Source organism: Labeo rohita, chromosome 21 (assembly GCF_022985175.1).
Source record: "Labeo rohita strain BAU-BD-2019 chromosome 21, IGBB_LRoh.1.0, whole genome shotgun sequence".
Lineage (NCBI taxonomy): Eukaryota > Metazoa > Chordata > Actinopteri > Cypriniformes > Cyprinidae > Labeo > Labeo rohita.
Genome location: NC_066889.1, coordinates 16,171,447 through 16,191,150, shown reverse-complemented (window position 1 = coordinate 16,191,150; position 19,704 = coordinate 16,171,447). Strand labels below are relative to the sequence as shown.

Genomic DNA, 19,704 nt, shown 5'->3' with positions numbered 1-19,704 from the left:
TTTATTGCGCTTCAACAACATCCTGTATTGGCTATGAAAACCAGATGCTGAAATGTGACACGTCTTTCTGTTGAAGTGGGAATCAGCAGGACCCAGAGCAGCATACGTAAATGCATTCCTTCCAGAAACACAGTGAAATCCTGGACATGACAGAAGGTAAACACATTCAGTTAAATTACCTTCAAAATGCTTGGATTGGCAAATATATATTTTTCTTTATAATAGGTCATTTGTTGCATCTAATTGCAGATCATTTGTGCCGTGCTGTCGAAGATGGCACTAAGCCAAATAGGTTTAATTCCAATCAATTTATATACCATGCACTGATTCAAACTATATGCTGAATGCACTTTCTTTGGATAAAAACATAAGCCAAATGCACGAATGCGTATATAATATGTACTCTTGGCACCTATGCAGAAATTCTTGGTAATGGTCAAAAGGGTTTCATGCATTGTCCTTCAGTGCCCTTCAAGGACAGCTCTGTTGATTATGCAATATATATATATACATTGTAGAATCTGCAAAATGTTAATTATTTACCAAAATAAGAGTAATCATACAAAATGCATGTTATTTTTTATTTTGTACTGACCTGAGTAAGATCTTGCACATAAAAAGACGTTTACATATAGATGTTCACAAAACGTTGTCACTCCCTGGCTCTTAATGCATCGTGTTTCTTCCTGAAGCATCAGTCAGCATTTGAACTTTCTGTAAAAGTTGCAGTCCCTCAGTTGTCCTCAGTGTGAAAAGATGGATCTTAAAGTCATACAGCCATTGTTGGAAAGGGTTCAAATACACAAAAATGCTGTAAAACCAAGGAATTTGTGGGACCTGAAGGATATTTCTGAAAAACAGAAGAGAACAACAACAACAACAAAAAAACACAGCTGTGGATCATTCAGGTAACAACACAGTATTTACAATAAAGTGTATGTAAACTTTTGAAGAGGTTAATTTTTATAAATTCAACTATTATTTTGTATGATCCCTCTTATTTTGGTAAAACAATTAACATTTTGCAGATTTGCAGTATGTAAACTTTTGACTTAAACTGTGCATAGCCTTATAACGGATGACTGTTATCGGGCTAGTTGTCACACTTTTTACTCCAGTGAATATTTCTCAGAATAGGCCTGTTTATTTTTGATAGTCAATGTGATTGTCTACAGTCAAATTAAACTACTTTTTTAAATAAACCAATAAAATGCCATTTTTATAACAAACACTTTCATGGAAACCAGAGCAAACTGTTTCTTATTAGATCGTTAAAAATAATTAAATTAATAATAAAGCAGAAATTTTCTTTATCGAAATACCAATATATAATTGTTAAACTTGTACAATCCAACAATATTACTCTTAAACTTACTAAATCTAAACTTTTACTAAAGCTCATTTTCCTCATGCATCGTTTCGCACCATGAGCGCGTCTCTTTGTAGTTGTCATGGTAACCTGTGGACAACAAGCAGCATGGCGGACGAGAAACTTTCGTTTGAGCATGCGTTCACCTTCAATTTGCTTTCTACCAAAAAATTTACGTTTCAGCAAGATCCTAAGATATCAAGACTCCTGATGAAATGGTAAGAATATTCTCGACAGGTGCAATTTTACTAAATTCAGTGACAGCCAGTAACCGAACAAGCGACACGTCATTAATTATGTGCACACCTACATATTTCTGCTGAAAATGACATACGTAGTTAACAGTGTGGTGATTCGCGAGAATATAATATACATTTAAATGTAAAGACATTGGAAGTGCTATAACTGATGAATTTGGAAAAGAAACCGATTAATATTTTCTGTGTTCATATTGCTGCATTGTATTAAATTTAATTTTATTGCCTATTTTTATTATTGAGTTTAATTGTATTGCTTTATTGCCTGTGTGTGTCTGTATTATGCACCTTTTCTGCATTGGAAGCTGTCAGAAATAACGTTACTAATTCCATATTTGGCAGTAAAGCTCATTCTGATTATGAAATGAAAAGATGATGCATAAGTGTCTGCATCTATAAAACACATTAACTAGAAATGTACTTCAATTTAAAATTGACTTGTGAAGCTGTATAGAATGTTTTCATGATGTGTCGTCAGTTGGCCATATTGGCAGCACTGAATGTAAACAATGCCACTGAACCAAACAGAATTAGCAAATTTTGCTAATTATTGCTGCTAAAAATGGGCAATTATTGTCATGTTTTGGGCTCTACTAATTAGTTGGAGCAGGAAAAACATTTGGAGTACTATAGACTGCCAGAAGTTAGAACAATTCAAGGAGAAGTGTGGAAAAAACTGTCTGAGGAACAAAAGGCATTTGTTGTTGGCCAAACTGAACCAGGATTTCCAAGGCAAAAATCTTGACAACATTCGTGTTTGTTCTTATAATTCCCATTCAGGTAGGTGAAATATTAAGCTAATATCTTAATTAATGCTGCTCATACTTATCTTTACCTTTAGTAACTTTAGTTTGTCAAGTTATTGCGCTCTTTTCTGCTTACTAAGTCCTCTATGCGATTTAGCAGCTTCCACCTGTTTTTAGGTGGTTTAGATAATTCTGCATAAATTAGCAGAACAACATTCAGTAGTACATTAACCGTGCAATCCATGCTGTTGTTTACATCTGAGTATCTCCAATATGGCTGCACATCCGGGTAACTGACCAAATTGTGACATAAGTGCAATATATGTATATATATATATATAGGGGAGAGCGGGGAGCATTTTCACCTCATGCTATATCAAAGGAAGAGAAATTGTGATTGACGAACCACCTATCCAGGGAGTTTCTCCACCTATTGATCAAGACACTGTATTAGACACTATACCATGTAAGCAGTGTGGATAATGGAACGGGTGGATGTCTTCTTAAAATACAGTTAAAATTGAGCAATTAAAAAAAAAAGGATGGACTGCAACTGACCCTACACAGCTGGTCTAATAGTACTCAACATCCTGCTTATAAATGCTGCAGGGAAATACAATTTCATAAAAACTTCAAAGGCCAGTTTTCATCAACCTGTTTCAGAACAACATCAGAAATGTTAGGTGTAAAATTAATTAAATATAATGTAGAATTACAGTAAAATCATACTTTATAATCACAAGAAGAGGTGAACCACTGGCTCAACTTACCCCACTCCTACCATATTAACAAATTTGTATCATCCAGCAGTTTAGAACTAATATCATGCTGTCTTCATATATTTGTAGTAACATCACTCATTTTGTTTAAGGTTGCCTAGAAACAAGGGGTGGTTCAACTTCCCCACAGACTTTATTTTATTTTATTTTTTTCACTGCATCTCTATAAGACCTTCATTTTAGATATATAAAAAATAATGTGTAAATTTTATTCACTCCTAATTAGTCATTGTATTGTGTTTAAAAGACTGATAAGACATTCCAAAAGCAACCCCCATAAAATCTAGGGGCAATCCCAAACGAACAGATTCTTGTAAAGGTATTTAAATGTCACTGTAAATTCTTTAGGTAGTTTCCAGTGGAGAGTGGGTAAAATGTTGTTGATTACTTAATTTACATGGTATTGGTAAGCTTAATAAGTTTAAAGTATTTTATCAGCTTTTAAAGGTATCTTTTGGGAAATGCAGTCATGCATAAGTGTCTGCATCTATAAAACACATTAACTAGAAATGTACTTCAATTTAAAATTGACTTGTGAAGCTGTATAGAATGTTTTCATGATGTGTCGTCAGTTGGCCATATTGGCAGCACTGAATGTAAACAATGCCACTGAACCAAACAGAATTAGCAAATTTTGCTAATTATTGCTGCTAAAAATGGGCAATTATTGTCATGTTTTGGGCTCTACTAATTAGTTGGAGCAGGAAAAACATTTGGAGTACTATAGACTGCCAGAAGTTAGAACAATTCAAGGAGAAGTGTGGAAAAAACTGTCTGAGGAACAAAAGGCATTTGTTGTTGGCCAAACTGAACCAGGATTTCCAAGGCAAAAATCTTGACAACATTCGTGTTTGTTCTTATAATTCCCATTCAGGTAGGTGAAATATTAAGCTAATATCTTAATTAATGCTGCTCATACTTATCTTTACCTTTAGTAACTTTAGTTTGTCAAGTTATTGCGCTCTTTTCTGCTTACTAAGTCCTCTATGCGATTTAGCAGCTTCCACATGTTTTTAGGTGGTTTAGATAATTCTGCATAAATTAGCAGAACAACATTCAGTAGTACATTAACCGTGCAATCCATGCTGTTGTTTACATCTGAGTATCTCCAATATGGCTGCACATCCGGGTAACTGACCAAATTGTGACATAAGTGCAATATATGTATATATATATATATAGGGGAGAGCGGGGAGCATTTTCACCTCATGCTATATCAAAGGAAGAGAAATTGTGATTGACGAACCACCTATCCAGGGAGTTTCTCCACCTATTGATCAAGACACTGTATTAGACACTATACCATGTAAGCAGTGTGGATAATGGAACGGGTGGATGTCTTCTTAAAATACAGTTAAAATTGAGCAATTAAAAAAAAAAGGATGGACTGCAACTGACCCTACACAGCTGGTCTAATAGTACTCAACATCCTGCTTATAAATGCTGCAGGGAAATACAATTTCATAAAAACTTCAAAGGCCAGTTTTCATCAACCTGTTTCAGAACAACATCAGAAATGTTAGGTGTAAAATTAATTAAATATAATGTAGAATTACAGTAAAATCATACTTTATAATCACAAGAAGAGGTGAACCACTGGCTCAACTTACCCCACTCCTACCATATTAACAAATTTGTATCATCCAGCAGTTTAGAACTAATATCATGCTGTCTTCATATATTTGTAGTAACATCACTCATTTTGTTTAAGGTTGCCTAGAAACAAGGGGTGGTTCAACTTCCCCACAGACTTTATTTTATTTTATTTTTTTCACTGCATCTCTATAAGACCTTCATTTTAGATATATAAAAAATAATGTGTAAATTTTATTCACTCCTAATTAGTCATTGTATTGTGTTTAAAAGACTGATAAGACATTCCAAAAGCAACCCCCATAAAATCTAGGGGCAATCCCAAACGAACAGATTCTTGTAAAGGTATTTAAATGTCACTGTAAATTCTTTAGGTAGTTTCCAGTGGAGAGTGGGTAAAATGTTGTTGATTACTTAATTTACATGGTATTGGTAAGCTTAATAAGTTTAAAGTATTTTATCAGCTTTTAAAGGTATCTTTTGGGAAATGCAGTCATACAAAAAAAAAAAAAAAATTACATGATTACTTTTTCTTGCATTTTCTATCAATAATTGGTCAATTACCCATTCTAAAATTCATCATGGCTTTTTAGGTCCATGTTGGGTCGAATTACCATCCAGGCCTTCAACTTTGACCAATCTTTCCAGTCTTATATGAGCAACGACTTTGCCTGGGTAAATATTTATAGATGAATCTTAACTTTCTTTGTCACAGCAACATAGTATGTCAACATTATTTCTTTTTATTTTTTTCAGAATTTCTTTCAAGATCCAATTGTGAAGAACAATTTAAAAGTACTTGATACTGCTGGATCATGGACACTGTTGGGTATGTTACTACAGCTGAAGATACTGGGTTCACAACGTTTTATGTCATCTTATGTTTATATCTCCTTTCATAAAGGCTAATAATGGCTTTTTACCCATTCACAGGTAGTGACGTCACACATGTAAACGTTGAAGTTGTTCCTTGCACAAAGGTGTCAGTAGATATATTCAATCCAATTTACTCAAATGGAATTGTGCGTCCCTCTGGCCACATTGTCAGATGTTACCATGAAATATACCCAGACTTTGATGAGTTAAGGATGGTATGAATTATTACATCATTCACTGTTATCACTGATGCTCTCAAACATAGCTGATCATAGCTGTATCAAAATGTTAATTTAACCTAAATTGTTTGATGTGCTTTCTGACAGCTTTTGCTTGAAGAAGATTCTGACAATTATCATATAATCAGTCCAAGTGATCGCCAAGAGTTTTTGTTCAGACTGTTCAAGCATGTGGTCTTGGGTGGTGAGCTTTGCCAATATGAGGATGTCATTGATCCCTACATTGAAACAGCAAAAATGATGTACAAAGACTTGGTCAGGTGAGACATTTAAAGACATTATGTTCCATTTTAACATTTCACATGAATGTGGGACCAAAATAAGTGAGTACACATTAATGTGGAAAACTGACACATGACCTCTTTAACATTTCACCATGAGACCTGATCAAATGTATAGTTGTCATATAATAAACTTCTCAGTTATATGTCTTTCAGTGTTCAGAAGGATCGAGATACAAAAGAGATCAGTGTGGTCACAACAATCTTAAAGGTTTCTGCTCATGTATGTAACTTGTTTCTTGTGCACCATTATCTTTAGATGCAGTCAGTATTCATTCCTTATTAATTATGTTAACATTGCTGTTTTTGTTTATTAGGATCACAGTGGATTGTGCTACCCATCCGCAACAGAAAATGAGCAGATGTTTGCTTACCTTTGTATTGATCCATTCAAAAGGCATGTGTATGTTCTATACCATTCATTTGGTATTGGAGACTTTTCAGGAAATGAAAAGCCCTAGATCTAGCCCTATATCTAAACTTCCAAGAATGCTGCATTTCTGTAAACACTTTTTGAATATAGTTTCATGCTTTGAAGAATTTTTTCATCTCTCTGTTTCATACATGTGAATAAACCTTTACTCAATTACTATTTAAGAAACTGATTACTCATATCTAATATACATAGTTGATGTCTGTAAAACACCAACGTGGAAGTAAGCCTGTGGGTGAGACTTCTAGTTAATTATAGGAAATTAATATATATTTTCCGCTATAGGAAAATAACGAGAATACATTAAAATAATATGGCAAAACACACCAATTTGCAAACTTGTTTTGAACAGCTAAAAATAGCTGGACATGGTTGAGACTGTTTGTAACACTGAGAGTAATGGTGGTGTCCCCACAAAACATAATACATTTACATTGGACTTTTCTTGTAATTCAAGCTTTGGTTATGAGCAGGGAAAAAAAGGTTTGCAACACTGTGACGCCCCCACAAAATACATTATGAGCAGAAAAATAATGTCATTCTCTTCCTCACTATATATGTTTAAGTTGGTCCATTTTAGTCATCAGTCAGATTTACGTCAGTAGCAAATTGTTATTGATCATAAAACGTTATAACTGCAAATTCTGACGTTTTGTTTGAATGCGTTTTGTGTACGCATGATGGAAAACAGATTGTGCTCATCCAGAGTTTCACTGGATCGCAACTTGTTTAATGGATTAGTACAAAAAAGTAACAAAATTGGGATGTAAAGCCTAAACATTCTTAAAACAATAAATGTTTTGTATAATATAATAAATCATCTGAGCTGTTTTTCCTGACTGATTACATCCATTCAGATACATAGGTAGGCTAACATTATACAGCAGAGCAAATATTAGTGAATACTGTAAACTGTAGTGATAGTCTAGTAGAGTCTACTTTTACCTTGTGTTGTGCGTATTTATTTATTCATTTTTAACATTACGCTTTAAAATTCGATCAGTAATCAGTTACACATTGCAATGTTTGTTTTAAAAACTACAACAAGAAAAAAAGAGGTAAATACAGAAAAAAAAAAGTTGCTACTATAGAGGGTTTCCACCTACATCACGTTTTAATCAGTTATCCGGATGTGTGGCCATTATGGTGATACTCAGATGTAAACAGCAGCGTGGATTTTATAGTTAATGTACTTTTGAAAACATTATTCTACTAATTTATAAACCATGGAAAAAAATGTGTGGAAGCTGCTAAATCATATGGAGAATGACTTAAGCAGGAAGGGTTGTTATATTTTGACAAACTAAAGTTAATACAGGGCTCAGCCCTAAGCAGCGATAGTGTTTCCTTGATTACTGCTCTACACAAAGCTGCACTACGCTTATTAACACTGCTTTATAATGCATTATTTCCTGGTCTGTCATAAGACTGGATTCTGATTGGCTGGCAGGTATGCAGTAAAACCGTTTAATACACAGGTAGTTCCTTTTCCCTGTTTTTGAATTAATTAGTTGTTTCTAGAGAGAGATGCACAGGGCAGCATGCAGGTATGCACACACAACTGTCATCGAAAGAGTAACTGTACATATGCATTTCTAAGAAAATGTGAAGATATGTTTATAAATATGTAGATGTGAATTTTAAAGGGGTCATCGGATGCTAAGTTCACTTTTACATGTTGTTTGAACATTAATGTGTGTTGGCAGTGTATGTACAAATCTACCCTATAATCATAAAAATCTATGCAGTGGTTTTTAATTAATCTGTACAAATAATATTCCCTTTTTCAGATCGAGCCGTTCTCAGACGCCTGTTGGTGTGGCATCACACCCACAGAGGCCGCTCCCACGATAGTTGATTGACATGAGCGTCTTACCTCAGATCAGTTGTAACACTCCAGCCCTCTTTGTTTCGATGCCGGAGCAGGGATGTAACACAAGTTATATTCGTATTAATGCCACTGTTTACGTTCAGTGCTGCCACAATGGCCGACTTCCAGATTGATGACATAACCTTAAAACTAGGGACTAATCGCGTTTAATCACATAGAAAATAAAAGTTTGAGTGCCTAAAATAAGTGTGTGTATTGCATGTAATTATTTTGTATATACAAATACACACAAATTAATGAATATATTTAAGAAAAATATGTTATGTACAAAATATTTTGATTCATATATAATATAAATGGTTAAATACTTTCCAGAGTCTCTGTAGGTGCTTCTCAAATGGAAGGCTGCATCCTGTGATGACTTCTCAGATATTTTGGCTAGTACATTATCAAATGTCGGAAGGATTGGAATGATTCTGCGGTAGACTTTCATTTCGTGTCCTTCATTCAGCTGGATTTGAATGCATGGGATTCATCCTCTGCGAACTTCATTTACCCACAATCCTTCGTACACATTCCAGTTCACAAAAATAAACAGAGCTTGTCTGAATTTATGGTGAAATCTAACACAAAAATAAAGTTTTCAGACATGAAAGCATAGATGTTTTTTTTCTGTGTAAATTACTCACTACACTAAACTGTTGGTAATGTAAGTTAAGCCACTGGGAGAGTGTAGGCAGTTGTGATTCATAGAAAGTCAAATAATATAAAGATCTGTAATTGTAGAGGATGACTCTAGCCTACGGGTGTGCTAGGGTGTGCCGATGCCACCCACAGTGGCAGCTGGCACACCTAAAACTAGATGCAGAAATATTTTTTTTTATTATCGTTGGCCAGCGCAATCTCATCTATGGCTTTAATATTAAAAAAAAAAAAAAGAAATAATTTATAGAATTATGCAATAAGAAATGAAACACTTTTATGACAGTGTGATGTTTTATTAACGTGTTTGACAAAACATTCGAGCAAACGAATAAGGGACACAAGGCAAATATTAAACACATGAAGAAGCCTTTGTTGTAATACAAATGAACTCCGCCATGTAATTAATATGCTGGACAGAAACCGAAACTGTCATCAATTAAATACCTTAAGTGCGTGTGTTTCAGTCTACGTTTTACTCTGGCTGACAGCGGCAGTGTCACTCGAGGTGCCACAGCAGTGACATGTTCTGCGAGATTGACAGTGACATTGACACAATCCATCTACACAATCCATCACTGGCACGTGCCACTCTGCGGTGACACATGTCACTGAAAACTGGAAGTGTCACTCGATGTGTCATTCTTGTTGTGCAGTTTCTACTAACAAGCTGATGAGTTGAATCAGGTGTGTCAGATGAGGGATACAAACAAAATGTGCAGGGCGGTGCTTCCAGGACCGGTCTGAAAATCTAAACGAAGCAGCTGTGGGGATGCCTGAAACAGGAATATAGAAAAATGGTGAATTATCTCTCTTTATTCTTTTTCTTTCTTTCTTGATAGTTTACAAAATAGCCTTTTTACTTCGTACATGAACAAGTAGGCCTACTTACAGACAAAACTTATTTTACACACAACCACGTTTACAGAATAATTGCATTTATTTTCGCTAAATACAGTTCTTAGTACAACATATCTGACCACTTAAACATCAATCCTATGTGAACTTATAATCTGTTTTGTGTCTAAACTCATTATGTGAAAAAGCTTGTTCTGGCCAGTATAAATGCAACATGCCAGTTTTTTTTTTGTTTTTTGTTTTGTTTTTTTTTTTTGTCGGCTATTAATAATATCTTGCAGATTGTGCAAATTATATGTAAATTTACGACTTAAAAATTTGCGGAGTGTGTGTCGCGAATAAAGTGAAAATTAAATGAAAAGTCAAGTGTCTATTGCCGCATTACATTTTTTTGATTGTCGGTGGCTGTCTAGAGGAGCGAGAAAATTGCTTCGGAAATTGGCTCATTAAAAGAGGAGGACTTGAATATGGCAAGCCGTTTTAGCTTAAAATATTCTAAGTGTCGTCCTAATTACATTTTTACTAGTAATAATTGAATTAGCTCTATAATTACATTTTTACTAGTAACAGTGGCAATTAGAGAGCTCTCTAATTCAATTCTTGCTAGTAACAATTATAATTAGAGAGCTCTCTAATTAAGTTAGAGAGCTCTGCAATTGTATTTTTACTAGTAAGTTCTGAATTATAGAGCTCTCTGATTTAGTTCTTACTAGTAACAATTAGAATTAGAGAGCTCTGCAATTACATTCTTACTAGTAAGAATTGAATTAGAGAGCTCTCTAACTGGCATTGTTACTAGTAATAATTGAATTAGAGAGCTCTCTAATTATAATTGTTACTAGTAAGAATTGAATTAGAGAGCTCTCTAACTGGCATTGTTACTAGTAAAAATGTAATTATAGAGCTCTCTAATTCAATTATTAATAGTAAAAATGCAATTACGACGAGTAACACTTAGAATATTTTAAGATAAAACGGCTTGCCATACTTTAATGCGTTTTGAAAGTTGGAGTCTAAAAAAAAAAGGTAGGCGTAAACGTTTCACATTAAATGCTGTCAGTGAGGGAGGAGTTGTAGGGTTGCGTGCCTAGCAAGAAAAATAGGCTACAAACGCATCTCTGGTTATTTTAATATGTAATTTGTAATGTTAGTAATACCAGTCGGACTTTTTTGCACATCAATCATTTATTGAAATGTGGCACACCAAGTTTTTCTCATGCACACCCAGAGTCTCTTTTCTGGCTGAAGTAGCAATTGGTCCAGCCTTTCACTGAATGTGTGTATGCATGCGGGATGGGGGTGGGGTGAGGCCAGAAGTCGGAAAGTCCCTACGTTTCCAAATTCACTAAACCGACTGTCTACTGAATAGAGTGAAACTTTGCGTTGAATCTTCTCAGCTGGTGAGTAAAAAGCTATGCATATAAGATGTCCACTCAAGGGTGGGTTAGGTGCATTTTCTTTTCAGACTTTTTGTAACTTTTGTAACTGATTATGATGTGAGTGGGACAGAAGATTGTATGCCATCAAATCAAATATTACAGTTAATAAAAATTATTTTGTTTTAATCCTAATTTATTGTAAACCTTACTGAAGTAAATGTTCTTTATGAGGTGATCCTCTTTGAAACTTTATTATTATTATTATTATTATTATTATTATTTAAAAACACTGACAATGAAGCTGTTACACAGGGATACAAATATCTCATCTAGTCTAACTCATGTGATTTTATACACAAAACTTACTATAGAATAGATTTACTGTAGAATAGTAGCCTAATTTTGTTTACATGTCTCTGGTGTTTTTAATATGCTTAAAGACAAAGCATTTCAAAAAATGCTGTTTGAACCACGCCCCTTTGCTACCTCACAAAAATGTAATTAATCCATTAGTATCTTGTGAAGGTGCAGGGCGTGATGTTCTTTACTGGTCAAAGATTTTTACATACAATGTTTTTTCCCCCTTTTTTTCTTTGAGCGTTGAGTAATACAATTCATTGGTGTTTTGTTTGGTGCTAAGTTATGCGTGCTCGAGATTCCAAGGTGTAGACACCATGTAAATAAGAGATTCATTGTGTAGTTGGTGCCGAAAGCCTTGTGGGCAACGTCGTCCCGTGTTCGAATCCTGACTCAAGGACCTTTCCTGATCCCGCCCCCATCTCTCTCTCCCACTTCGTTTCCTGTCACTGCTGATTTGTTCTGTTGTAATAAAGGCAAAAATGGCAAATATAATGTATAATGTTCTCTATTTTAGTTCAGCAAGCACAGAGTAGAGCTTCGCAGATTATAAACGAACGAGAATGCGACAAACTAAGATGAGTGGCAACTTTTCAGCGATAAGGGGAGCTTTCTAGACTAAAATCCTTTCGGAATTTGAATACATTCTCTCACGGATTCATTCTCGAAACCGCAATGTATGACATCGCGGTAACCATTAATCCAAGATCCATGTTGAAGCGTATACTACTATATCGTATAGCCTACACTGTAAAGAATAAAAAAAACACAATTTGTTGAGTCAGCTTAAAATAATTTGTTACCCTGCTGCCTTAAAATGTTAAGTTCAGTCAACTAAAATAAGCTTATTCAACTTGAAATGTTAAGTTGTACTAAGTAACAACTTGGATATTTGTGTTTGCTAAACTTAACAGATGGGTAAGTAACCCAGCTGCCTTAAAATTTTAAGTTGATTCAACTCAAATATCTAAGTTATCACTTAGTATAATTTAACATTTCAAGTTAAATAAACTTTTTTTTTTTTTTTTGAGCTGACTGAACTTAAAATTTTAAGGCAGCCAGGTTATAAATTATTTTAAGTTGACTCAACAAATTGTTTTTTACAGTGTACTTCCGCTAAGCAAGTACAGCATGTCAGGGCCAGTGACAGTGAATGGAGGCAGGTACTAATTTGCATAGATCAGCATATATGACGTACAATGACGAGGCTGTAGTTAGTTTTTCTTTTTCAAGTACGCTAGGCGACACATTCGCTCTAGAAAGTGTCAACTTTGTCCAGCGTCTGCTCTGTTTATCTCCACAAGTTATGATCGATAAATATGTCTTTATACTCCTTTTAATTTTTTATGTTGTTGCTATCTTATAACCCTCTCGCACAAGCGCATGTCAATGCGGCCGACAATTGTTGCAGTCACCACAATTTTGTTGTCGTTGTTCGGTCTCTCTGCCCTTGAGTCAATGTGCATGCGCGATCTGTGAATACAAAAATAAATGATGCCTGTACAGTACGTGCGTACTATTCTAGTGACGAATCTTACACTGTAAGCCAGTGGTTCCCAATTCCCGTCCTGGGGGTCCCCTGCTCTACACATTTTGAATGTCTCTCTGATTTAACACACCTGATTGAGATTATCAGATTGTTAGTTCAGTTCATGGATCTCTTTCCTAATGAGCTGATGATCAGGTGTGTTAAATAAGGGAGACATGCAAACTGTGCAGAGCAGGGGGCCCACAGGACCAGAATTGAAAACCACTGCTGTAAGTAGACCCTCAAACCATTTTAAAATGGAGATATTATTTTCATGGGAATACATCATTTTTATTATGAAAGATGGGTTTTAGGAGATAAAAATATTGACAGTAGGGGGAATTTAAGATCCAATTTACAAGGTGAATTTTGTGTTCTAAACCTAAATTTAAATTTTGTTCCTTATGACGTGTAATTACTATAATTTCGTTCTATCTTTGGAATGCAGTGCTCGATTATTTACCATCACGGCGGGGCTTTACAGTTTGTTCCTGTTGCGGTTGTTTAGGAGGGAGTGTAAAATATTTTCTTGAAAATGGTTACGTTTTCGCCAACGCGGTGACATGTGTCATAGATCATAGATATGTATCTATGCCATACTGTGGTGGATTGCCATAGTGGATTGTTACGAAGAACATAACGTTAGGTCTGCTTGGTACCGACCTGGGACTTCCGAAGTATTATTTAAAATTAAACAAAACACCTCTCTCTCCTTCTCTCTCTCTCTCTCTCACTCACTCACTCTCACTCTCACTCACACACACTAAATATAGAAAAATATGATTGCTGCTGCCAAAAAAAAAGAAAAAGAAGAAAATTATAATTATATATCCATGATATTTGCAACACTGTGACGTCACTTCCGCTTTTCGCCTGAAGAAGAAGGGACATTTTGTGCGGTCTGAAAAATCCATTTTTGTTTTTAGCGTCGGTAAGTCGGTCTTTTATAACTCTCTATTGGCCAAGATGAAGATTTGATTACCTTTGTAGTGTTGTATGAATTGTATTTGGCCCAGAAAACAGGTTTTCTGGTATTATATCCATAGTCTCCGTGAAATGGCAGCGTCACGTTAAAAGACTACCTGTCTGCTGCTGTCGTGGCAGAGACGTTACTCACAGGATTTCACATATGGTTTACCCATTTAGTCATTAACGCGCGTTCTGTATTTAATGTGGAAATTAACGTTACTCATCAAGTTATTTCCGTTTAGATTGAGGAAGCGGCGGCAAAGGGCAAACATTATGACTCATGACTATTGTGCGAAGTCATCATCCAGTATAAGTACATCACTTTTTTTCGAAACAGATTCGACTTACAAGGCTGTTTTGTTTTTCGATGAATCAAACAAAACCTAAATATCTGATAAAAGCTCAGTGTGTTAAGTTATTTGAGTTGACAAAATGAAACGCTATAGGGGCCTCCTATTTACTAGTTGTAATATTTCATTTGTTTGGAAAGGCTCCTCACACCAGTGGGTGAACCTTGACTTCCAGCTTCCCTTCCCTGTCTGTAATGGGTGGAACTAGACCGTTTAACCACGCACATCTAAATGCAGCTCCACCTATTAAGTCCACAGAGGTGAAGTTGGACTAGGTCAGATCCGACTATAACATTCAGAGGAGGGGAGCTGTATGTCATTTGAATGGTTGATTTACCATTGCATAGTTCTATTGTTTATAATACATTGTTTTTCCACATGTTTGTTCAATAAAACGGAAAATTTGGTGTTGATATTGCCTTAGGTTCATATTGCCTCGTGGCTGTTGTAGATGTATTTGAAGTCATTTTAAAGGTTATTTTTTTGCATAGGTGTATTTGTATAATTACTTTGTGTATATATATATATATATATGTGTGTATATATATATGTGTATATATATATATATATATATATATATATGTATGTATGTGTGTATGTACATGTTCTTGCCTTTCTTTCTTCAGTTGTAAAGAAATTGTTTTTTGAGGAAAACATTTCAGCATTTTTCCCCATATAATGGACCGCTGTGCTGGGAAAAAATATGACATTAATAGAGATCTGTAAATTAATCATGTGGTTTTTCTGTGTTATTTTCAGGTTCATGCATTATAGGGGACAGAAGCCCGTACCTCCTACGTCGACCTTTTATCTGTTCAAGAGTTCATTTCATTTTTTTAATAAGATTATGTGTTCTGTCATGGACGACTAGACACCAGTCATGGGGTATCCAGCAGAGAGAAAGACTTGAATGGACACACCCTGTGGTCACATTTTTAACATTTTTATGTTGGATTCTATGTTAATTACATGTTAAGGTCTAAAGAAACTACCTTTTGGCATTTAAAAATGTGTTTTGGCCAGGTTGGTGTATTTCTTAGTGATCCAGGATGAGCTTATGGAGGAATCCCATAAACTTAAACTAGTTCATCTAACCAATCTTGTTTGATGTGGCTTGTGTTATACATCACATTATGTATATGCAGTTTTAGCCTTTCCGTGCACGTCACCAGTTCTTTGAAGAAACACTGTTGTGTTCTGTTGTGTAACCGGCGTGATTGATCAGGAGGAATTTTTCTTTTTTGCAAGGAGTTAGATGTTTGTGTAATCTTGTTTGCCTTGTTCACACAGTTCATTCTCTGCACGCACACAGGGTATTCAAGTCTTTCTCTCTGCTGGACATCCCTTTCCCCAATATTTCTATAATGGAAATTATACAAAACAGTGCTTTCCTGAGAGGCTTGTGTCGTAATAGTGCCCCTGCAGATTTACAATACGATAACTCGTCTGAACTCTTTCGTATATCCACATATGCTAAGTTCCCTGCCACTGCACCAGTGACTGAAAGAAGTCTCGCTCGAGCTGGCTTTTATTACACTGGAGTGGGCGACCGTGTCCAGTGTTTCCGCTGCAGTGTGACAGCAGACAACTGGAAGTCTGGTGATTGCCCTGCAGAGCGCCACAAACAGCTGTCTCCCACCTGCAGCTTCATCCAGAGCTTACCCGCCACAGCAAACCTCCTGTCGTCCTCCCACTCAGCCTTTTCCCCGCTTCGCAATGTAGCTATCCTGCAGCTGTCCGCCCCTGCAACCGCAGTTGCATCAACCACTTCAGCATCATCTTCAGGCCAAACAGAGGACCAGGTGGGTTACCTAAATATGGGATTTAGCAACCTGGCACCCTCCAGTCCCATTTCTTCCCGTGGAGTGGAGGACATGTCTCACCAGCGACCGCCAGCTTGTCACAATCCCAGTATGCGTCGGGAACAGGAGCGACTTGACACGTTTCAAAATTGGACTCTTGCTACAGTGACACCAACTGAGCTCGCCAAAGCTGGTTTTTACTACCTTGGCCAGGGCGACAGGGTGGCTTGCTTCAGCTGTGGTGGCCAGCTCAGCAACTGGAAACCAGGAGATCGGGCAGTTTCTGAGCACCAGAGACATTACCCCAACTGCCGGTTTGTTCGAGGCGACCGTGCAGATAATGTCCCATTATCTGGTGGCGGCCTTTCCAACGTATCCAACTCAGCAATGCAACAGTGTGAAGAACGGCTGCTCACGTTTGTCAACTGGCCCTCAAGAATACCTGTTCGACCAGACCAATTGGCTAAAGCTGGTTTTTACTATGTTGGTAAGAGTCTTGATGACATTACAAGTCATACGGTAAAACTTTTATGCTTTTTTTGATTCTTGTGCTTACAATTATTTCTTTCGCTTTGTTTCGATAGGTCGTAACGATGATGTCAAGTGCTTTTGTTGTGATGGTGGACTCAGATGTTGGGAGTCTGGTGATGATCCATGGGTTGAACATGCTAAGTGGTTTCCAAGGTAAATAAAAGTGCCATCATTTTCTGTCCTGTGATGGCATTATGTGAATATTAATCGTGCATACATGTTCTTCTAGATGTGAATACCTGTTGCAAGAAAAAGGCCAAGAATTTGTTCATCAGATTCAAGCAAGATTTCCAAGACTTTTTGAACAGGTATGTTAAAAATACTGGTGTTATCGGTTCTTCCACTACACTGATGGATATTTTACCTAGTTTGTGTGTTTTACAGCTCTTGACTAATGGAGAAAACAACTCGAGAGAATTTGTTGATCCACCTGGTAAGTTTTCTATTGAGTTGACCTATAGTTGAGGTCAAAAGTTTACACACACTTTGCAGAATCTGCAAAATGTTAATTATTTTACCAAAATAAAAAAGATCATGCAAAATGCATGATATATATATATATATATAATATATAATTTTTTATTTTTATTTTATTTTATTTTTTTATGTAGTACTGACCTGAATAAGATATTTCACATAAAAGATGTTTACCTGTAGTCTACAGAAGAAAATAATTTATAACAGCGTGCTGTTCTTCAGAAATTCCTTCAGGTCCCACAAATACTTTTAGTTTTTCAGCATTTTGGTGTATTTAAACCCTTTCCAACAATGACTGTGATTTTTGAGATTCGTCTTTTCACACTGAGGACAACTGAGGGACTCATATGCACCTATTACAGAAGGTTCAAACGCTTACTGATGCTTCAGAAGGAAACACCATGCATTAAGGGGGTGAAAACTTTTGGAATTTGAAGATCAGGATACATTTAACTTGTTTTGTCTTCTGGGGAACATGCAGGTATTTTCTGTAGCTTCTGAAGGGCAGTACTAAAACAAAAAATATAGATATTTTGGCAAAATAAGAAATGTACACATCTTCATTCTGTTCAAAAGTTTTCACCCCCAGCTGTTAATGCAGTGTGTTTCCTTCTGGTGCATCAGTGAACATTTGAACCTTCTGTAATAGTTGCATATGAGTCCCTCAGTGTGAAATGATGCATTTCAAAATCATACAGTCATTGTTGGAAAGTGTTCATTTGTGGGTATCAACAACACAGTATTAAGAATGAAGTGTATGTAAACTTTTGAATGGGGTCATTTTTATAAATTCAACTATTATTTTCTCTTGTGGACAGTATGCAAACATCTTTTATGTGAATCATCTTTTTCAGGTCAGTACTAAATAAAAAAAAAAAAAAAATAACATGCATTTTGCATGATCCCTATTATTTTGGTAAAATAATTCACATTTTGCAGATTCTGCAAGGTATATGTAAACTTTTGACCTCAACTGTACATGTGATGCCAATTTCCATATGTTTTACAATGATATCCTTTACATGTAGTCAGTATTTCAAATCATGATTTTAGTTGTACACCTGGGTCCTGGAGAAGACCGTTCAGAAGATGCAGTAATGATGAACAACCCTGTTGTAAAGTCAGCATTAGAAATGGGATTTGAGCGTAACCTGGTGAAGCAAACAGTTCAAAGCAAAATTCTTACAAGTGGAGAGAATTATAAAACCGTTCAAGAACTGGTGTCTGACTTACTAAGTGCAGAAGATGAAAAGAGAGAGGAGGAACGAGAACTTCTTGCTGAGGAGATGGCCTCAGGTATGTATTTTTTACCATCTGTCTAATGATTCAAGAGTCCATCTTGACTGAATCTAATACTCATTGTGTTTCTTCACAGATGGTTTTACTTTCCTTAAGAAACATCATGCTGCCTTGACACAGCGTTTAAAAAGCGTGCAGAGCTTAATGGATCATCTTCTGGAGGAGAATGTCATCTCACAGAAAGAGTATGACATTATTCGTAACTGCACTACGGTCAAGCAGCAGACAGGGCAGCTGATTGATTTAGTCCTATCAAAAGGAAACGCAGCAGCAGAAGTTTTCCGCAACTGGATCAAGAAGAATGACGTGTACCTGCTGAGAGAACTGATGGGTATGTCACCTATGAATCAGATATGAAGCACATTTTGAGTGTTACATGTTGTTAGTCTGTGTCAGTGTGAAACTGCACAGCCAGTAGATAGGAACACTTCTTGAATCAGTTAAAAAAAAAAAAGGTGATGCCTTTTAAGATCCTAAAGTGAGCAGGGACAAATCCACAGCAAACAATCACATAATATTGACAACCAATTTTTATTTTTTTTTTCTTACTGCAATTTCAGCCCAGACAAATGAAGCTGCATCACCGAGTCAAGATCTTTCAGGTATATTCAAACATGAGAAAAGGTTTTCTTTTGATTTTGCCCCTTTTTGTCTCTAGCCATCACACTAAGGGAATCAGTTAGATCCCACTCTGAAACAGAGTTTGTATAAAGTGATTGACTGTGTCCATCATGTTCACAGACTTACCTATGGAGGAACAGTTGAGAAGACTTCAAGAGGAACGCACATGCAAAGTGTGCATGGATAAGGAGGTCAACATCGTCTTTATCCCATGTGGTCACCTAGTGGTATGCAAAGAGTGTGCGCCTTCTTTACGGAAGTGCCCAATTTGTAGAGGATTGGTCAAAGGCACTGTCCGTACCTTCCTATCATAAAATAAAACTTAGCCTTCAAAAAACAGTGATAACTTAATCAATTAAAAAAAATGAAAAGTTCTTAACATGTTTCAAATAAAGGATTAAAAAAAGGAAAATGAACAAATGTCTGA

The 19,704-nt window shown here is 36.0% G+C and overlaps 2 protein-coding genes across 8 annotated transcripts; both read left to right on the top strand.

Annotated features, from left to right (window-relative positions):
* The first annotated feature begins 12 nt into the window (after window positions 1-12).
* cfap300 (cilia and flagella associated protein 300) lies at window positions 13-7,303 on the top strand. Of its 3 annotated transcripts, none has more exons than XM_051092248.1 (7): window positions 13-156; window positions 5,338-5,419; window positions 5,501-5,573; window positions 5,678-5,835; window positions 5,947-6,119; window positions 6,297-6,363; window positions 6,458-7,303. In XM_051092248.1, exons 2-7 carry the CDS (start codon window positions 5,342-5,344, stop codon window positions 6,599-6,601), a joined length of 693 nt encoding a protein of 230 aa, XP_050948205.1. In that variant the 5' UTR covers window positions 13-156; window positions 5,338-5,341; the 3' UTR covers window positions 6,602-7,303. The 3 variants fall into 3 exon arrangements, with proteins under 3 accessions (XP_050948205.1, XP_050948204.1, XP_050948206.1); XM_051092247.1 differs by lacking the exon at window positions 13-156 and adding an exon at window positions 1,462-1,587; XM_051092249.1 differs by lacking the exon at window positions 13-156 and adding an exon at window positions 2,564-4,025.
* Window positions 7,304-9,767: 2,464 nt separating this feature from the next.
* birc2 (baculoviral IAP repeat containing 2) lies at window positions 9,768-19,691 on the top strand. Of its 5 annotated transcripts, none has more exons than XM_051093077.1 (9): window positions 9,768-9,906; window positions 15,307-16,836; window positions 16,934-17,033; window positions 17,110-17,188; window positions 17,265-17,313; window positions 18,411-18,653; window positions 18,733-18,987; window positions 19,217-19,258; window positions 19,398-19,691. In XM_051093077.1, exons 2-9 carry the CDS (start codon window positions 15,912-15,914, stop codon window positions 19,589-19,591), a joined length of 1,887 nt encoding a protein of 628 aa, XP_050949034.1. In that variant the 5' UTR covers window positions 9,768-9,906; window positions 15,307-15,911; the 3' UTR covers window positions 19,592-19,691. The 5 variants fall into 5 exon arrangements, with proteins under 5 accessions (XP_050949034.1, XP_050949031.1, XP_050949033.1 ...); XM_051093074.1 differs by lacking the exon at window positions 9,768-9,906 and adding an exon at window positions 11,076-11,364; XM_051093076.1 differs by lacking the exon at window positions 9,768-9,906 and adding an exon at window positions 13,388-13,458.
* Window positions 19,692-19,704: the final 13 nt, after the last annotated feature.

Bases quoted from the DNA above. Each gene is read 5' to 3' on its own strand.
- cfap300 (XM_051092247.1), top strand. From the start codon at position 1,478: ATGGCGGACGAGAAACTTTCGTTTGAGCATGCGTTCACCTTCAATTTG. The intron at 5,420-5,500 runs GTAAATATTTAT...TATTTTTTTCAG, and splicing joins TGAGCAACGACTTTGCCTGG to AATTTCTTTCAAGATCCAAT. The intron at 6,120-6,296 runs GTGAGACATTTA...TATGTCTTTCAG, and splicing joins ATGTACAAAGACTTGGTCAG to TGTTCAGAAGGATCGAGATA.
- birc2 (XM_051093077.1), top strand. From the start codon at position 15,912: ATGGAAATTATACAAAACAGTGCTTTCCTGAGAGGCTTGTGTCGTAAT. The intron at 18,988-19,216 runs GTATGTCACCTA...CTGCAATTTCAG, and splicing joins CCTGCTGAGAGAACTGATGG to CCCAGACAAATGAAGCTGCA. The intron at 19,259-19,397 runs GTATATTCAAAC...TCATGTTCACAG, and splicing joins ACCGAGTCAAGATCTTTCAG to ACTTACCTATGGAGGAACAG.